Raw genomic sequence first — 16,505 nt, 5'->3', positions numbered from 1 at the left:
GGGCACGCCTGAGCCAAGTGTAGACCACGCAGGGTGCTCTCGAGCAGAGAGGCCATCAGGGGATGCTGATCACAGCTTTGCTTTTTGAGAAAACCAGGAACTGTTCTCATGTCTATCCCCAGAGCAACAGGTGTGAGAATGGCTGTGTGTGTGTGTGTGTGTGTGTGAGACACATTGGCAGGAACCGGTTACCCGTATCAGGTAAGCTGCCTGGCGACTCAACATGGATACACTCCCACAAAGCTGGGGCAGAACAAACCACGCGTAGGACGGCACCACTTACATGAGCTTCTGAGAGCAGATCCGAGTCCCTCGGGGCTGTGTGTGGATGGACGGGTGGGCAGGAAGCGCACGCAGGCCCGCGCACACGGGCCGTCTTCTCCAGGGGGAAGAGGAGGGCCTTGAGGCACGGGGTGGCTGTTGTGGCCGGAGGCTGGGCGTGCGGGAGTTCTTCCGTATTCTCGCCCTCCTCAGGGATGCTTCAGGACCACAGCCTGACCGCCCCCCCCCCCCACCCCAGTTGCAGACTTTGGAAGGTTCGCCAGTGCCCCCGACGCACGCTCCCAGCTGCAGACGTCCTCCCTGGAGGACCTGCTGTGCTCGCACGCCCCCATCTCCAGTGAGGACGACGCTTCCCCCGGCTGTGCGACCTCCGGCCAGGTGCCCTTCAAGGCGTTCCTCAGTTCCCCCGAGCTGCGTGCGCCCCGAGGCGCTGACAGGAAGCTGTCCCCACTCCTGAGCCCCTTGCAGGACCCGCTGGTGGACAAGACCCTGCTGGAGCCCAGGGAGATGGTCCGGCCCAAGAAAGTGTGCTTCTCGGAGAGCAGCCTGCCCTCTGGGGACAGGACCAGGAGGAGCTACTACCTTAACGGTACGGCCCCGCGAGGGGTGGGCACCGGGGCGGGCACCGGGGTGTGGTGGCAGGCAGCTGGCAGGGCTTGGGGAGGGGGCTGGTGGCCCGCTGGCCGGAGCGTCTCCATTTTCCAGCAGAGGGAGAAGAGTGTGGCTGGGAGGTCAGGGTCTGGCGCTGCTTCCGTTAGAATGTTTTGTCTCTAAAAAAAATGGAGTTGCTGTCTTCGTGCTCTTGATAGAGTCTGCACACTGGTCCTTTTCCGGGCACATGCGCTGCAACCGCGGCCCCCTCGTCCGTGGCTTTTCCGTTTGCACACGTGTTCTTGGAAGAGCAAAACTGTTTAATTTGATGAAGTCTGGTTTATTGATTTTTTTCTTTTATAGAGTTCATGCTTTTTCTGTCCTATTTAAGAAATCTTTGTCACGCTGAAGGTCACAAAGGTTCTCTCCTGTGTGTTCTTCTAGAAGTTTTATGGGTTCAGGTTTGACATTTAGGTTTCTGATCAATTTCAAGTCCGTTTGGTACGTGGCACGGGATTCACCTTAGACGGCTGCTGCTTCCGGCACCGGGGTTCAGAAGGATTATTTTTTTCTCCACTGAATTACCTCCCGTTTCTGTCCATGTCTGTGTATGTGTATCTCTGGATCCTCCATGCCGTCCTGTTTGTCTGTCCGTGTTGATTCCAGCGCGCGGTCTCGGTTACTGTAGCTGGAGCACGAGACAGTTCACCAGGTAGTCCACGTCCCGCAACTTTGCTTTCCATTTTCGAAGTTGTTCTGGCTATTTTAGGTCCTTTGCACTTCCATGTGAATTTTAGAATCAACTCTTTTTCTTTAAGATTTCTTTCCTTCTTTTAGAAGTGGGGAGGGGCAGAGTGAGAGGGAGAGTGAAACTCATTGCCACTGCACGCAGAAGCCAATGTGGGACACGGTCCACCACCCTGAGGTCAGACCCGTGCCGAAACCAAGAGTCAGATGCCCAACTGACTGAGCCACCCTCAAGCTGTGCCCCTCAGCTTGTCCGTTTTTACAAAAAATTTGCTGAGAGTTTGGGGTTGCCTTGCATCTACAGATTGATTAGGTCAGTTTTCAGGGAAATGACACCTTTACAATATTGAACTTTTGGAGCCATGAATACTGTATATCTCTCTGTTTCTGTTGTCTAAAAATTTCAACAATGTTTATAGTTTTCTAAGTTTAGTCCTGCACGTTTTTGTTAAATTGGCCCCTTAGTATTTTCCCATTTTTGATGCTATAGGAAATAGTATTGCCCTTATCATTATCAATTTCTGATTGTTCATTTCTAGTATATAATAGCACAATTGATTTTTTTATATCTGTTCCTGTGGTGGTTAGTTTTATTTGTCAACTTGACTGGGCCATGAAGTACCCAGATATTTAGTCAGACATTCTGGGTGTTTCTGTGACAGCATTTTCGGTGAGTTTAACACTTATTTGAATAGGCTGAATGAGCACATTGTCCTCCCAGTGTGGGTGGGCCTCATCTAATCAGTTGAAGGTCGACTAGGACAAAAAGGCTGATTCTGCCCCGAGGAAGAGAGAATCCCTCCTGTCTGACTAACTTTGGACTTGAACTATAACATCACTTTTTCTTGATGTTGTAAACCTGCAATACTCTGGACTGAAATCACACCTCTGGTTCTCTTGGTTCTCAGACCTACAAAGTTAGCCTAAAGCAGCATTTTCAGTCCCCCCACATCTCTACTTGCAGACTCCTCTTGCAGACCTTGAGACTTGTTAGTCTCCATAATCATGTGAGCTGATTCCTTACACACATGCACACCCTGTTGGTTCTGTTTCTATTTCTCTGGAGAACCCTGACAAAATATGACCTTGTATCTTGCAGCCTTACTGAAGTCATTTATATATTCTAGATTTATTGTTCTAGATTTTCGTGGATTCCTTAGGATATATGACTGTGTCATTTGGGAATAAAGACAAGTTTCTATTTTCATTTCTAGTTTGTATTCCTTTCATTTTTTCTTGTCTTATTGCTTTGACTAGAACCTCTAGCACATGTTGAATAGAAATGGTGACAGTGGACATTTTGTGTTTTCCTCATTTAGGCGGAAAGCATTCAGTCTGTCACTGCTAAGTGTGACGTTAGCTCAGGTCTCTGTAGACGTCCTTTATCAGGTTGAGTAAGTGCCCTTTAATTCCTAGTTTCCTAAGAGTTATAATGAATGGATATTGGATTTTGTCAAGTGCTTTTTCTGGATCTAATAAGATGAGCATTTGTTTTTATTTATAGTCTATTTCTGTAATATTGTTAATTAAATTGATTTTTTTAAAAAAAAGATTTTTATTTTTACGTAATCTCTACACCCAATGTGGGACTTGAACTCACAATCTCAAGATCTAGAGTCACATACTCTACTGACCGAGCCAACCAGGCTACCCATATTGATTGATTTTTGTGTTTTTTTTAAAGATTTTATTTATTTATTTGACAGGCAGAGATCACAAGCGGGCAGAGAGGCAGGCAGAGAGAGAGAGAGGATAAAGCAGGCTCCCCGCTGAGCAGAGAGCCCGATGCAGGGCTCGATCCCAGGACCCTGGGATCATGACCTGAGCTGAAGGCAGAGGCTTTAACCCACTGAGCCACCCAGGTGCCCCAATTGATTGATTTTTGAATCATAAACCAAACTTGCATTCCTGAGATAAACCCCACTTGGTCATCCTGTATTATACTTTTTTGTATTGTTGGATTTAATTTTCCTAAACTTTTTTTGAGAATTTTTGCTATCTATGGGGGATACTGGCCTACAGTTTTCTTTTAATGTCATTTTTTGGTTTTGGTACCGGGTTAATGTTGGCTTCAGTGGATAGGGTGGGAAGGGCTCCAACCTCGTCAGTCGTCTGGAGAGTTTATATAGACTTGGTATTATTTACTCTTTAGAAGATTTTATTTATTTCTTTGACAGACAGAGATCACAAGCAGGCAGAGAGGCAGGCAGAGAGAGAGGAGGAAGCAGGGTCCCCGCTGAGCAGAGAGCCCGATGCGGGGCTCGATCCCAGGACCCTGAGATCCTGACCCGAGCTGAAGGCAACGGCCCAACCCACGGAGCCACCCAGGCGCCCATATTATTTACTCTTTAGACATTCGGTGAAACTCACCACAGAAACCACCTGAGCCTTTAATTTTCTCTGTAGGAATGTTTCCTGCTGCAAATTCAGTTTCTTTAGTTGATACACAGCTGTTCAAATGATCGATTTCTTCTCGAGGGAGCTTTGGCAGTTTACTCACAATAGTGAACTTTTATTTTTATGTCTTTTAAGGGATTGGTCCATTTCATCCATCTTGTCAAATTTTTTTAGCACAGAATTGTTCCTAATGTTCCATTATTATCCTTTTAGCATCTGTAGGATCGGCGGTGAAGCCATCTCCAGTTTGTGACAGCACCGGTCTTCGTCTTCTTTCTCTTTCCCCTCATGTGCTTGGCTAGAGGTTTGTTAATGTTGCTGACTTTTTCTTTGAAGAATAGATTTTTGGGTGGATATTGGAAGACCCAGGTTGGACTAGAAATGATTTCTAGAACATCTCAGGTGTAGAGTACTTCTTCCGTCTAATTTATGCTTTCAAGACAGGGCTGGGAAGAGAGACTGGCTCCTGGTGGGCGACACGTATTAACATGGAAGGGAATTTGCAGCCCGCACCGCCGTGCTCCTCCTGTGCCCTGATGTGCTGCTGTGCCATCAGCCTGTTCTCAGCTCTAACTCCCGGGAAGCTTCTGCAGCCTTGCAAAGTGACTACGGAGGGAGCACACCACAGCTGCAACGTGCCTGCTGAAAGACAGCGAAGAGGACTTGTAGGTGCAGACGCGCGTCGCGTTCACGGACCAGAAGTCTTCTTGTTGTTAAGACGGCAGCACTCTCCGAACTGATACGCAAACTCAGCAGAAATCCCTGTGAAAATCCCGGCCGGCTTCTTTGCAGAAACAGACAAACATCTTGAAATCAGTTGGAGAGGTAAGAGGTAAGGGACCCAGAAGAGGCTAATGAGTCTTGAGAAAGGAGAACACACTGGAGGAGCCACACTTTCCAGTTCCCGAACTTGCTGCAGAGCTTCGGGAATGCCGGCAGCGGGCGTCCGAAGGCCCGGCGTGGAGTAGTGGAGTAGAACCGAGTCCAGAAACCAGCCCAAGCACCCGCAGGCTTCCTGTGCAGGAAGGACAGTGCCACGGGGAGAGGACGGTCTTTGCAACAAACGGTGCTGGGACGAGTGAGCAAACACGCACGAGAGCGCCGCCGGCCCTCGCTCCACAAACGAAAAGTAACTCAAAATGTGTCAAAGACTTGAAAGATCTGGAAGAGCCAAAGCCATAAAACACTTAGAGGAAAACACAGAGATAAAACCTACGACCTTGGATCTGGCGAGAGACTTTCAGATGTGACACCAAAAGCATGAGCCACAAAAGGAAAAGTATATACTCTGGGCTTTACCAGAAGCAAACACGTACAAATTTCGAAGGAACACATTTCGTGAAAGCGAATTCAACCCGCAGAGCGGGAGAAGATACTTGCCAGTCGGAGGTGGAGGCGCTGGTATCCCAGACACGTGAGAATTCTCCGCAGTCCGGCGGTAGGAAGACAATGCAGTTAAAGATGGGCCAAGACTGCGACGGAACATGTCCCCAAAGAGGACACACGAGCGGAGGACAAGCGCATGAAGAGACGCCCGGTATCGCGGGACCGCAGCACTGTGAGAGGCCGCCGCACGCCCCGAGGGGGCTGCCACAAAAACGAGGGACAGACGCAGGCGTTGGTGACAAGGTGGCGACGTTGGAACGCACCTATGTTGTTGCTGTAGATGCGGTTTGCCGTTTCACCAAAAGTTAAACGTAGAATCCCCACGTGTCCCAGAATCCCAGTCCCGGGGGTGTATGCAGAGGGCCTGAGAACGTCTGACCACGCAGAGGTTTTCACATGAAGGTCTAGCGGCCTTGTCATCGTCCCCCTGAGCCTGTCGGTGACAGATGCATAACTGGAATGGGGTCCGGCCACACGACGCGACATTCCTCAGTGTAGACGGGAACGCAGTGCTGTCCTGGCTGTTGTGTGGACGGACTCGGGGACAGTCGTATGGACGGAGCTCGGGGACAGTCATGTGGATGGAGCTCGGGGACAGCTGCATGGGCGTCAGACTCGGGGCCACACGCTGTGTGACAACACGGGTGGGGTGTCCGGCACAGACGCATCCCCAGGGACCGGAAGCGCACCAGTGTTCTCAGGGGCTGGGGGTGTCGTGTGACGGCGGCAGGTGCCGGTTTTGTTTCGGCTCTGGGTCGGGGCGGCCACTGTGTGACTCGGTGGGTGCAGAAGGGCGTCTGAACCGCACACTTGAAGAGGGAGTTTTGTGCTGTGTGAACTGTCGCTCAGAAACGATATTCGGGGAGGTGTCAGGCTGCGTCGGGAGCCGCGTCCCGTCCTGCGGCTGCAGTCTGTGGCCCTGTCCCCAGCACGTCACACCAGCCTTTTTCCTCGGCCCTCAGGAGCCTCAGCTCCTCGCCGGCTTCCCCCACCCGGGGACCCTTCATCCTCAGCACCCCCCCACCCCTGCCACCGCGTGTGGCTGTGGGCCCTTCGGCTCCGGTGGGTCCCTCGCCCACGGCACCCACACCGTTGGGGCCCCTCCCACTCCTCCGCCTGCTCCTCTCTCTCCCTCATCCTCCCTGGCCGTCCAGCGGCCCTGGGTCAGCCGCCTCCCCTGGGTGAGAAGCTGGGGCTGCGGGCTGGTAGCTGCTGGGAGGGGCCCCCTTGCTCCCGGGGTGCGACTGGCCGGGCAGCCTGCTGGCGCCGGTGCTTACGCGGCCCCCGGCCCTGGATGAGGCCAAGGAGGGCAGCCGCTGCCGTGGCCGCAGGCACAGCCGGTCGGCCCCGCAGCATTCACGGCACAGACGGCTGTGCGGGCGCCTCTCCGGGGCTGCGTGGGGCGTCCTAAGTGTTGGGCTGTAGCCTTTTGGGTCACCCGGTCTGTGCATGCACGGTCTGCCCGCTGGCTGGACCCCGCTGGCGGCTCCCGGTCTGCGCCCTGGAGGGTGGGCCCCGTGCTCGGGTTTGGAAAGGCTCTGCAAGCGGGTGTGTTGCTGTCCCTCGTGGGGTGAGAGAGGACGGTGGAGGCTGCGGGAGGCCGGGGCGCGGTCGATGGAGGGGCTCCGGCGTGCAGGCTGGGCTCACCCGGTGTCTCGCTGTCACACCCCCCGACCAGGTGTTTGCGGGAGCTCACGCTCCGAAGGGTGCTGGCGCGGCCCCCCGCTCGGGGCGCAGAGGCCGCTGGGCGGGGCCAGGCTGGGAAGCAGGTGCGGGTGGGAGGCTGGTGATGGGGAGACGGGTTGAAAACGGGCCCCGCCGGCCCGGCACCCTCTCCTCACAGGCGGGGAGGACCCGTGTTACTGAGCACACCCAAAGCCCGCGTGGGGCGCCAGGCTCCTTAACCTGCCTGGGCCCGAGAGCTGGGCTCTGCGCGTTCCCAAGCTAATGGGAACCTGTCCTCAGGAAGAGAGGGGGCCCGTCTGGGCCACTGAGTGCATCTGGGCGTGGGGGTGGGACCTCTGTGATAAGCAGGGGTCCCCTTTGACCCAGTGCCTGGGCAGCCTCCGCTGGTGCAGGGGTGGGGGTGGGGGCACAAGACAATCGTGGGCTGTGGGAACAAGCTTTTAAGGACACGTCCGTCCATCAGAGGGGCAGAGAGAGAGGACGTAGGATCACAGGTCACTCAGGTTGCTCTAAGAGAAGAGGACAGGTCCCTCTCCCTTCTGGCAACAGGGGAGTCAAAGTTTTCTTCTCCATTTGTAATAGTCCTCGCCGTTGGGGGAGGCTAGGGGCAGAGGAGGGGCACAGTGTTTTCACCCCAAACCTGCGCGGGCTGCGCTTAGGTTGGTCCTTTTGCTAAAATGGACGCCCAGGTGCCAGCGGGAGGAAGAGGGTGGCCCCTGATGGTCCGTGTCTTGGCACCCTCGGCCTGTCTCAGCAGCTCCACTCCTCACAGAGATCCCGAGCTTCTCCAGCACTGAGAAGGACGGGCGCATAGTCGGGGAGATCGCCTTCCAGCTGGACCGGCGCATCTTGGCCTACGTCTTCCCAGGGGTGACCCGTCTGTACGGTTTCACCGTGTCCAACATCCCTGAGAAGATCAAGCAGGTGGGCCTCAATGCCCTGGGGTTCCTCCCGCCCAGATCCCCTGGCCTGCCGTGGGGAGCCCCTCACTCCCCCAGGGTCCCTCCCTGCTCTTGTCCCCTCGCTGCCCTCGGTCCTCCACTGCCAGGTCCCCCTCCTTGCGGCCCTGGGGGAAGGGTCCCCTGGATGCCTCATCACGTGGTGCCCGCGCAGCTGAGGGCCTGAGGGCGGCTGAGGGCTGTGGAGGTCCCCATGGGACAGGGCGTAAGGAGCCTGCAGCTGCTGGGTGGCCTGGGACAGCCCCAGCAGAGGCCCCTAGGCGCTAGGGGCGAAGCTCCGCGCTCCTCCCAACTCCGACCCCGTCTGTCCCGGGGGTGCTCCACGGGGCTGGGGGCTGGGCTCTGGGTGTGCATCCCAGTGCCCGCAGTCCCCCCCAGGAAGCCCGGTCGCTGCACCCGCAGACGTCCATCAAGTCCCTGGACGGGTCGGTGGACGAGAAGAAGCTGCGCGAGCTGACGCACCGCTACCTGACGCTCACGGCGCGCCTGGAGAGGCTCGGCTACAACCGCGACGTGCACCCGGTGTTCAGTGAGTTCCTCATCAACACCTACGGCATCCTCAAGCAGCGGCCTGACCTGCGCGCCAACCCGCTGCACAGCAGCCCAGCTGCGCTGCGCAAGCTGGTCATCGACGTGGTGCCCCCCAAGTTCCTGGGCGACTCGCTGCTGCTGCTGACCTGCCTGTGCGAGCTCTCCAAGGAGGACCACAAGCCGCTCTTCGCCTGGTGAGCCCGCCCGGCGCCTGCCACGCCTTTCCTGCAATAAACGTGTTTGTTCCAAACCCCGGGGGCCTTGTGCCTCCTGAGTGTCCCCTCCGGCCGGGGGAAGGGCCACGTCCACCGACAGAGCGCCCAGGGCCGCAGGCGCCATGACAGGCGCCTCTCTCGGCCCGGGGCCGTGCACCCCAGGCGCCCAGCCCGCCCGCCGCCCACACCCGCGCGGCACTGTCGCACTTTATTAAAATAATCTGTTTACCTGTGTACCTTTCCCTTTGGCTCTTTGAGGGCAGGGAGAGCACCATGGGAGGTGACGGTGGGTGTTGGTGGAAGGAAGCCTAGCCAGAGCCTCGAGGGGAGGGGTTGTGGCTCAAGCCCTCGGACCTCCTAGGGGAGGTGTCTATCTCCTCCTGCCCGAAGGGGCCATCAGCTGGTTTCCCCAAACGCAGAGCCTGAGGCAAGGATCCTGCAGGCAGGACAGCTATAGAAACTGCAGAGCCCGGTGTGCAATGAAGACCCAAGTCCCTTGTTCAAAAGTAGGAATTTCAAGATGGCGAGGGCAGCACCAGGGCATAGAGAGGAGGGCCCGTGCTGCTGTGGATTCCTGGGGAGTCTGTTGATTTGGGAGATGGTCTGATGTCCCCCCACCACCACTGGAGTCATAAGTGGTGACCTCAAGACCTTTCCTGAGGTCTTGAGAACGACTAGTGACCTCCTGGACCCACAGTGAGGCCGAGGGCCTGGCATTGGCACCCTCCTGGGCCTTGGCTGTGATTGCAGGGTCTCTGGTCGCTTCTCTGCTGTGTGTGAGGATGAAAGTATTGGGGTGTCTGGACCGACTCCAGCTGGGGCAACCTGTCCCTCAGTCCTCACCGCCTCGTGTGTCCCAGAGGTCCCAGCACCTTAGGATATGCTCTCGTCAGCTTGGGCAGCCAGAGCAGCGTGGCTCAGGTGACATGGCGGAGACTGGATGTCCCAGGTCGAGGCGTTCCCATGGCCGGGTCCTCCTGAGACCATCTCCTGGGCGTGTGGATGCCGTCTTCTCCCTTGTCCTCACATGCTTGTCCCTGAGCCCGTGTCCTGATTTCCTTTCATTATGAGGACACCAGTCGGAGGAGATTAAGGTCACCCTATGACAGACATAATTTTAGCTTTATTACCTTTTTAAAGACCCTGTCTCCAAATATAGCTGCATTCTGAGGTGCTGGGGGTCGGGCCTTCAACCCCACGATTGTGGGGTTGGGCACCACGCAATCCATAACCGACACCATTCTCCCTGTCCAGCCACCGATGCCAACCCCCAGCTGGGGGACTCTGCCAGGCTGGCGGCCTGCGGGGAGCGCACAACTTTGGCACCAGGGCTGTCTGTCGGAGACAGGCCAGTGGGCGCTTCTGCACGCCGCTGGGAGGCAGGCTCTCTGTGGTGAGCCTCGGTGTTGCAACCCGGGTTTGGAAGAATACTTTTGTGGGGCCTTTGCTGTCTGCCAGGTCCTGCCGAGGCTCCCCACCCCTTTGTGGGACCTAGAAGTGGAAGAGCTGTCCTGTGTTCTCCCAGGGGAGCCGGCGAGAGAGGACCTGGCTGCCCCTAGCCTTCGAGGGTCTCTGGGCTTATCTGGCTGCTGCAGTGGCGGCTGCCGGGGGGTGGGGTCCCAAGGCCCACACGGCTGGGGGGTCCCCTGCGGCCATGGCTGTTTGGGTGCCTGTACGGGGAGGACGACCGACGGGGAAAGGGTCTGCCTCCCGGCGGGTCCTGCAGGGTACTAAGAGCGCCCGAGAGGCGGGACGGAGCTGAACTTGGGTCTGAGGCGTCCATACCCTGCTGGGGCGGCCATGGGTTAGGAAGCTTTGAGACCGGAAACGCCCACCCCATTCAAGACAGTGTTGACCCAGCTGGGCTCTCTGGGCGCAGGGCCCTGGGCTGCTGGCTTGGGCACATCAGCCCTTTGGGAGGACCTGTGTCCTCGGGGAAGGGTGGCCAGCGGCTGGGAGACCACTCACCCTGCAGGGCCAGCCATGCGAGGCACAGATTCGACCCTCCCCCACTCTCCTGCCTGACTGAGGCGAGCTGACCTCTGCCCAGAGCCGCGTCCCCTGCGGGCCTCACACCTGACTGCGTTCATCTTCCTGCCACTTCTAGCTCACAAGCTGACATGGAGAGATGCAGCGGGTCACTTAGGAGGTCACTGGAGGGGCACATGGAGGGTTCCTGGAGGGAGAGTCACTTCAGGGTCACTTGGAGGGTCATAGGAAGAACCACCAGCAGGCCCCGAGTCGCCTGGGATTGGAGCCTGGGCTGACCTGAGTCTTCCACCCCGGAGGACGTCCCCCGACCCCCTCCCACCGAGGGTCCTGATCTCCTGTGCTGCTTTCAAGGGAGCCGGCCCCAGCCAGGTGGGAGGGTCCCTCCTCCTCCATGGTCTGGCTCACAGGGGCCCGGTGCGCTCCCTATTCTGCTCGTGTTTGCACGGGGACAGGGGCCGGTCCCTCCTTGCCGTGACCGGTGGTTAATCAGCAGCCCAGCCGGTGGGAGGGCCCGGAGGGCGGATAAAGGCGCCAGTGGGCAGTGCCCCTCCTCCCCTGTGTCCGCCCTGGGAGAGGAGCTCCAGGATCCAGGCCCAGACCATGTCGCAGCTGGTGGAATGTGTCCCCAACTTCTCAGAGGGGAACAACCAGGAGGTGAGTGCAGGGGCAGCTGGGCACAGGGCTTGGGGCGAGGAGGAAGGGGTGTGCTTGGCCTGGGGTTGGGGGGGGTCTCTTCTCTGGAATGAACTGCCTCCTGTGGTCGGCCCACAGGGAGGAGCCCCAAGAGCGCAGGGGCTCAGAGCGGCTGAGCAGGGGTGAGGAAGAGACTGTGGGGTGCACATTTGGGCAGGGGTCCTGGCCATGGGGCTGGGTCACAGGGCTGTTGAACCCCAAACTTATCGGGTGGGCTCTGCTATTCTCTCCATTATCTCGGAGGATGCTGAGGCCTATGGAGCTGGTGCAGGCCACCGAGGGCCACGGAGCCCCTGCTCCCAACCACGGGGCTGTCCGGCCACCTCAGAAGGTTCTGGGCCTTTTGTGCCCCTCCCCTAGTGCAGCTGCTACCACTGGGGCCCACTTGGGGGGCCAGGGCGCTGACCCTCTGTGACTGTGGCCTACGGGTTGCCTTCGTGGAGCACCAGCAGCCCCTCCACCCAGCTTCCGATCCCTGCCTCAGTTTCTCCCGGACGGTGCCGCCTGCTTCCCTTTTCTTGAGCACAGCTCAGTGCAGGGCCTCCCTGGGCTTGTGCTCTTGGAGGGTTTCCCAGATGCTCAGCACCAGCTCCTGAGGCCCACGTCTGGGCGGAGGTTGGGGGCGGCAGGAGAGGCACGGCCACGCCTGAAGCTCCTGCTCCTCCTTCCGTGGGGAAACTGAGGCACTGGGTCGGGCGTTCGTCCGCAGGTGATTGATGCCATCTCCCGCGCCGTGGCGCAGACCCCGGGCTGCGTGCTGCTGGACGTGGACGCCGGCCCCTCCACCAATCGCACTGTCTACACGTTCGTGGGGTCGCCCGAGGACGTGGTGGAGGGCGCCCTCAATGCTGCCCGGGCGGCCTTCCGGCTCATTGACATGAGCGAGCACAGAGGTGAGGTTCCTCCGCATGGGGTGTGGGGCCCGGCCGTGAGCCTGCCCTGGAGGACCCTGGAGACCCTGCCGGTCAGGCGCACCCACAGGGTCACGGGGCCAGGCTAAGGTCCGTGGAGCCCCGCTCCGTGTTTCGGGGTGCCCAGGAGCGACTGGCAGTGAGGCTCAGCCATCCCGCACGGGCCTGGGGGGCCGGGGGGTCAGGGAGCAAGACTCCGAGTCCGGCCTGTCCGCAGCTGCAGAACCAAACACTTCTGCTGCGGCAGGTGGGTCAAAGGTCGGTGGACAGGCCAAAGGGCAGGGGCTCTGGCCGCTGGGGGCGGGGGAGGTCAGGCCCCTGTGGGGCTCAGAAAGCCCGTGTCCGAGCCAGAGCTCCCGGGGCGGGGGAGGGTCAGCGCGTGAGGAGGACGCTCCGGAGGCTGCGGGGGCGGGAGGGGGCGGGAGGCGGTCACCGGAGGCGGTCACCGGCCTCTCAGCTCGGCCGCGCGGACCAGGGCTGCATGGCTCTGAGGGGAGACGGGGCTTTCCACTGAGGCCGAAGTGCTTGGCGGCTGCTCCCCGCCCCCGCCCCGGGCCCTGGGGTCAGCGGGACCAGCCGGCTGTGGGCATGGATGGCAGGTTGGGGGCAGGGAGCCAGGGTCCACGAGCCCCCCGATCCCATGCCCGGGGCCCCCCGCTCCCGGCCAGCCTTCCTCAGCCCCCATTCCGTGCAGGGGAGCACCCTCGGATGGGCGCCCTGGACGTATGCCCCTTTGTCCCTGTGAGGGGCGTCAGCATGGACGACTGTGTGCTCTGTGCCCAGGCCTTCGGCCGGCGGCTGGCGGAGGAGCTGGCTGTGCCAGGTGAGAGCCTGAAAGGGAACCCCGCCGTGGCAGGGGCTCCCCTTCACCGCCCGGCGGCGCCCGCGGGTTTTCTGCAAAGGGCGGGCCCGGTGTGCGGTGTTCCCGGCCGCGGGGGAGGCCCAGGTGCCGCGCGAAGCCGAGTCCCTGCTTCCTAGTGGACTGAGCTCCCTTCGGGGAATTAACCGAATCGGGAAATTATTAACCTGACACAAACGGAGACAAGCGGGGGACAAGGTGTGTGCGCAGCGCAGGGTCTACACTCGCGGGGCCCGGGCTCGGGCAGACCGGCCCAAACCCCACCCCTGCGGTTACAGGCCAGTGTCCCCTACGCTGTCACCGTTGTTGGGGGGACACTGGGAGCTGGTGGTGAGTTTTGTTTTCTTCTCTCTGTGCTTCTTAATTTGGGGTCCTATTTATCGAACAATGAAAATACTCTTTAGAAAGAGAGTGACATGCCTCCGTCGCAAACATCTACTTCTAACTCTTAAAATCTCAGTGATCTCTTTTTGGGGGACATCTGGGCAGGGGAGCAGTGGGGGGCCCTGCCCTGCCCCTGGGTGGGCAGAGGAGTGTCCAGCCGTGACCACCCGCCCCCATCCCATGGACCTGATGGGGGGGAGGGTGGCCGCCCAGGCTGGGGCTGGCAGGAGCAGCTGCCTCGTCTTTCCGCCGGGAGTGGGGGTTCTGGGCAGCCCGCCGGCGGGGACCCTGACTGGCCAGACCCCTTGCAGTGTACCTGTACGGGGAGGCGGCGCGGACAGCCAGTCGCCGGACCCTGCCGGCCATCCGGGCTGGGGAGTATGAGGCCCTCCCTGAGAAGGTGCGCGTCTCCTCACCAGGGTGGGCGGGGGCAGGGCTAGACCCGGGAAGGGGGGGCGCCCCCTCCTCTCCTGACCTGGGCGGGGCGTCCCTCCTGCGGGGGACACCGCAGCCTAGGCCGAGTCTCCCCACAGCTCAAGCAGGCCGAATGGGCACCCGACTTCGGCCCCAGCTCTTTCGTCCCCAGCTGGGGGGCCACTGTCACGGGGGCGCGGAAGTTCCTCATTGCGTTCAACATCAACCTGCTCAGCACCAAGGAGCAGGCCCACCGCATCGCCCTCAACCTTCGGGAGCAGGGCCGTGGGAACGACAAGGTGAGCAGCCTGCGTCCCGAGGAAGCTGAGGGGCTCCCGGGACAGAGCCCTGGTGTGGACCTGCTGGCCAGCCCAGCCTGAGGCCCGTGACGAGTGGGTGAGGAGGGGGGGCTCCGGCGTTCGAGGGGGCATGTCCACGGCAGGAGGCGTGGCTGGAACTACGGGTGGAATACTGTGGCATTCCCATTCTAATAGGAAAACGGCTGCTGAGCCCCAGGTGCCCCCAGGAACTCCAGGGTCCCCCAACCGCCGGGGGCCCGGGGCCCTGACCCACCACGGGCTGTCCCCTACTTTGAGCACTGGTCTTGCAGAAAGTGTGATTTGGACACACAGACCCAGGGACACCTGGTGGAGGGTGACGTCTTGCCTGTCAGCGGCCCCTGCACTCCCCTGCTCACCCCAGGGACCTGGGTCCTGCCAGACAGCTGAGGCCCCAGGAGCCTGGCTTCCTGGCAGCACGGGCAGTGGTGTGTAAGCGCGACCTACAAGGAGGGAGAACCCAGAGGCTTCTTGTTGTTCCTGCGGAGTTTAAGGGCGGGAGGTCCCTGCTCAGGTGGGCTGCGCCAGCCCCAGGAGTGAGGAGCAGAAAGCCAGCCCCTGGGTTGAGGGAGGAAAGGCAGGGACCGAGCCCAGGAGTTTATGGGAGGGGGGGGGGGGGCCCAGGCAGGCTCCCAGGGCATGGTGGGGGCGAGATGCTGGCCTGTGCCTGTGCGGGGGCCTCAGTTTCCCTGTGGTGGGCGGGTCTCCCCCCAGCTGGCACGGAAGACAACTCTGGAGCGTGAGGAGGGCCCCCAGTCGGCCGGCTGGGCAGCACTGCAGGACCCGCGGGCCATGGCGTCTGTGCGGGGAGGGACCCGTGCAGCCAGCTTTGGGGGGCAGGGTGCACGTGGGTTTCCATGCAGGCGGCAGGAGGGCCTGGGCAGGGCCCGAGCTGAGGAAGACTTTTCCTTTGTAGCCAGGACGCCTGAAAAAGGTTCAGGGCATTGGCTGGTACCTGGATGAGAAGAACGTGGCCCAAGTGTCCACAAATCTCTTGGACTTTGAGGTCACAGCACTGCATACCGTCTATGAGGAGACCTGCAGAGAAGCCCAGGTGAGCAGGACATGCATCCCCTGCTGGCTGCGGGGGTCCCTCTGCAGGGGAGCAGAGTGGGTGTCCCTGCCAGCTGGGGTGAAGTCCCTCCAGGTGAGCAGGGCGGGTCCCCAGGACACCCTTCAGGGCATCTGAAGTCCAGCTCCCGCAGACACGGATGTCACTGGACCCCTGCAGGAGCTGAGCCTTCCGGTGGTGGGCTCCCAGCTGGTGGGCTTGGTGCCTTTGAAGGCCCTCCTGGATGCTGCTGCCTTCTACTGCGAGAAGGAGAACCTCTTCCTCCTGGAGGAGGAGCACCGCATCAGGCTGGTGAGCGGGGCTCCCGGTGGGGGCCAGTGGGGAGACGGAAGCAAGCCTGAGGCTCTGGGGGCAGGCCTGGAGCACCCAGTCTGCCGGCCGGGCCCACTCCTCCTCCTCTTAGTGTCGGTGCTTAGATGACATCGCGCTCTTACCGTAAGGGGAACGGTGGCAGCTTTCTCCATCCTCTAGAAGATGTTCGGTCTTGCCAAAGCTCCTTGGAGGGGACGCATGCCACCTGCCCCCGGACCTTCTGGTGTCTGTGCTGGAGGCGGGGGGTGTGCCTGACTCCCGCGGCCGCCCCGTGCCCACTCTGGGATGCTGCTGTGTGGGTCCGTCCGCGGACAGTGACGGGTTATTTAGAAGCTGGTGCCATTGTCCCAACTTTAGCTGGCATTCCTCCCCAACGCGCTCGGGATGGATTTCTCTGAAAGTGTTTGGTGCTTGGGTTTGTGTCTCCTGATTCAGCAAACACACCTGTGCTTCTCGGCCTCCACGCTGTCGCGCGTGGTTAGTCTCCAGCTTAAGAACGTAATATACTTACTCCTGTTTTTGATTTATTGGTTTTAAATTTTTTAAAAAAAATTCACCCGAATTTTCAAATATATAATTTAATCTATCAGTTTTTGTCAGTGCACTGACAGCCTGCTACGGAAATGAGAAAATAACCCTACTTAGCATCGACTTACATATTTTCTTTCTTTTCTATTTCCTGATTTTTCTTTTCTTTTCTTTCTTCTTCTTTTTTTTTTTTTTTTTTTTTTTTTTT

General features: G+C 59.2%; 2 protein-coding genes across 3 annotated transcripts in view; both read left to right on the top strand.

Annotated features, from left to right (window-relative positions):
- SPATC1L (spermatogenesis and centriole associated 1 like) overlaps positions 1 to 9,028 on the top strand; it is a 13,209-nt gene extending 4,181 nt beyond the window's left edge. For both annotated transcript variants that reach the window (XM_059392552.1, XM_059392553.1), the window contains 3 exons: positions 521 to 871; positions 7,862 to 8,013; positions 8,451 to 9,028. In XM_059392552.1, the coding sequence (XP_059248535.1) occupies positions 521 to 871; positions 7,862 to 8,013; positions 8,451 to 8,777 (830 nt within the window). In that variant the 3' untranslated portion in view covers positions 8,778 to 9,028. The remainder of the gene's footprint in view (positions 1 to 520; positions 872 to 7,861; positions 8,014 to 8,450) is intronic.
- A 2,301-nt stretch (positions 9,029 to 11,329) lies between these two features.
- FTCD (formimidoyltransferase cyclodeaminase) overlaps positions 11,330 to 16,505 on the top strand; it is a 17,180-nt gene continuing 12,004 nt past the window's right edge. The window contains exons 1-7 of the mRNA XM_059392551.1: positions 11,330 to 11,440; positions 12,189 to 12,372; positions 13,085 to 13,213; positions 13,945 to 14,033; positions 14,167 to 14,346; positions 15,302 to 15,439; positions 15,617 to 15,748. Coding sequence (XP_059248534.1) covers positions 11,387 to 11,440; positions 12,189 to 12,372; positions 13,085 to 13,213; positions 13,945 to 14,033; positions 14,167 to 14,346; positions 15,302 to 15,439; positions 15,617 to 15,748 — 906 coding nt within the window. The 5' untranslated portion in view covers positions 11,330 to 11,386. The remainder of the gene's footprint in view (positions 11,441 to 12,188; positions 12,373 to 13,084; positions 13,214 to 13,944; positions 14,034 to 14,166; positions 14,347 to 15,301; positions 15,440 to 15,616; positions 15,749 to 16,505) is intronic.

The sequence above is a fragment of the Mustela nigripes genome, chromosome 2, assembly GCF_022355385.1.
Source record: "Mustela nigripes isolate SB6536 chromosome 2, MUSNIG.SB6536, whole genome shotgun sequence".
Lineage (NCBI taxonomy): Eukaryota > Metazoa > Chordata > Mammalia > Carnivora > Mustelidae > Mustela > Mustela nigripes.
Note: the sequence above shows the minus strand (reverse complement) of the source record. Positions and strands in the feature narration are given on the sequence as shown.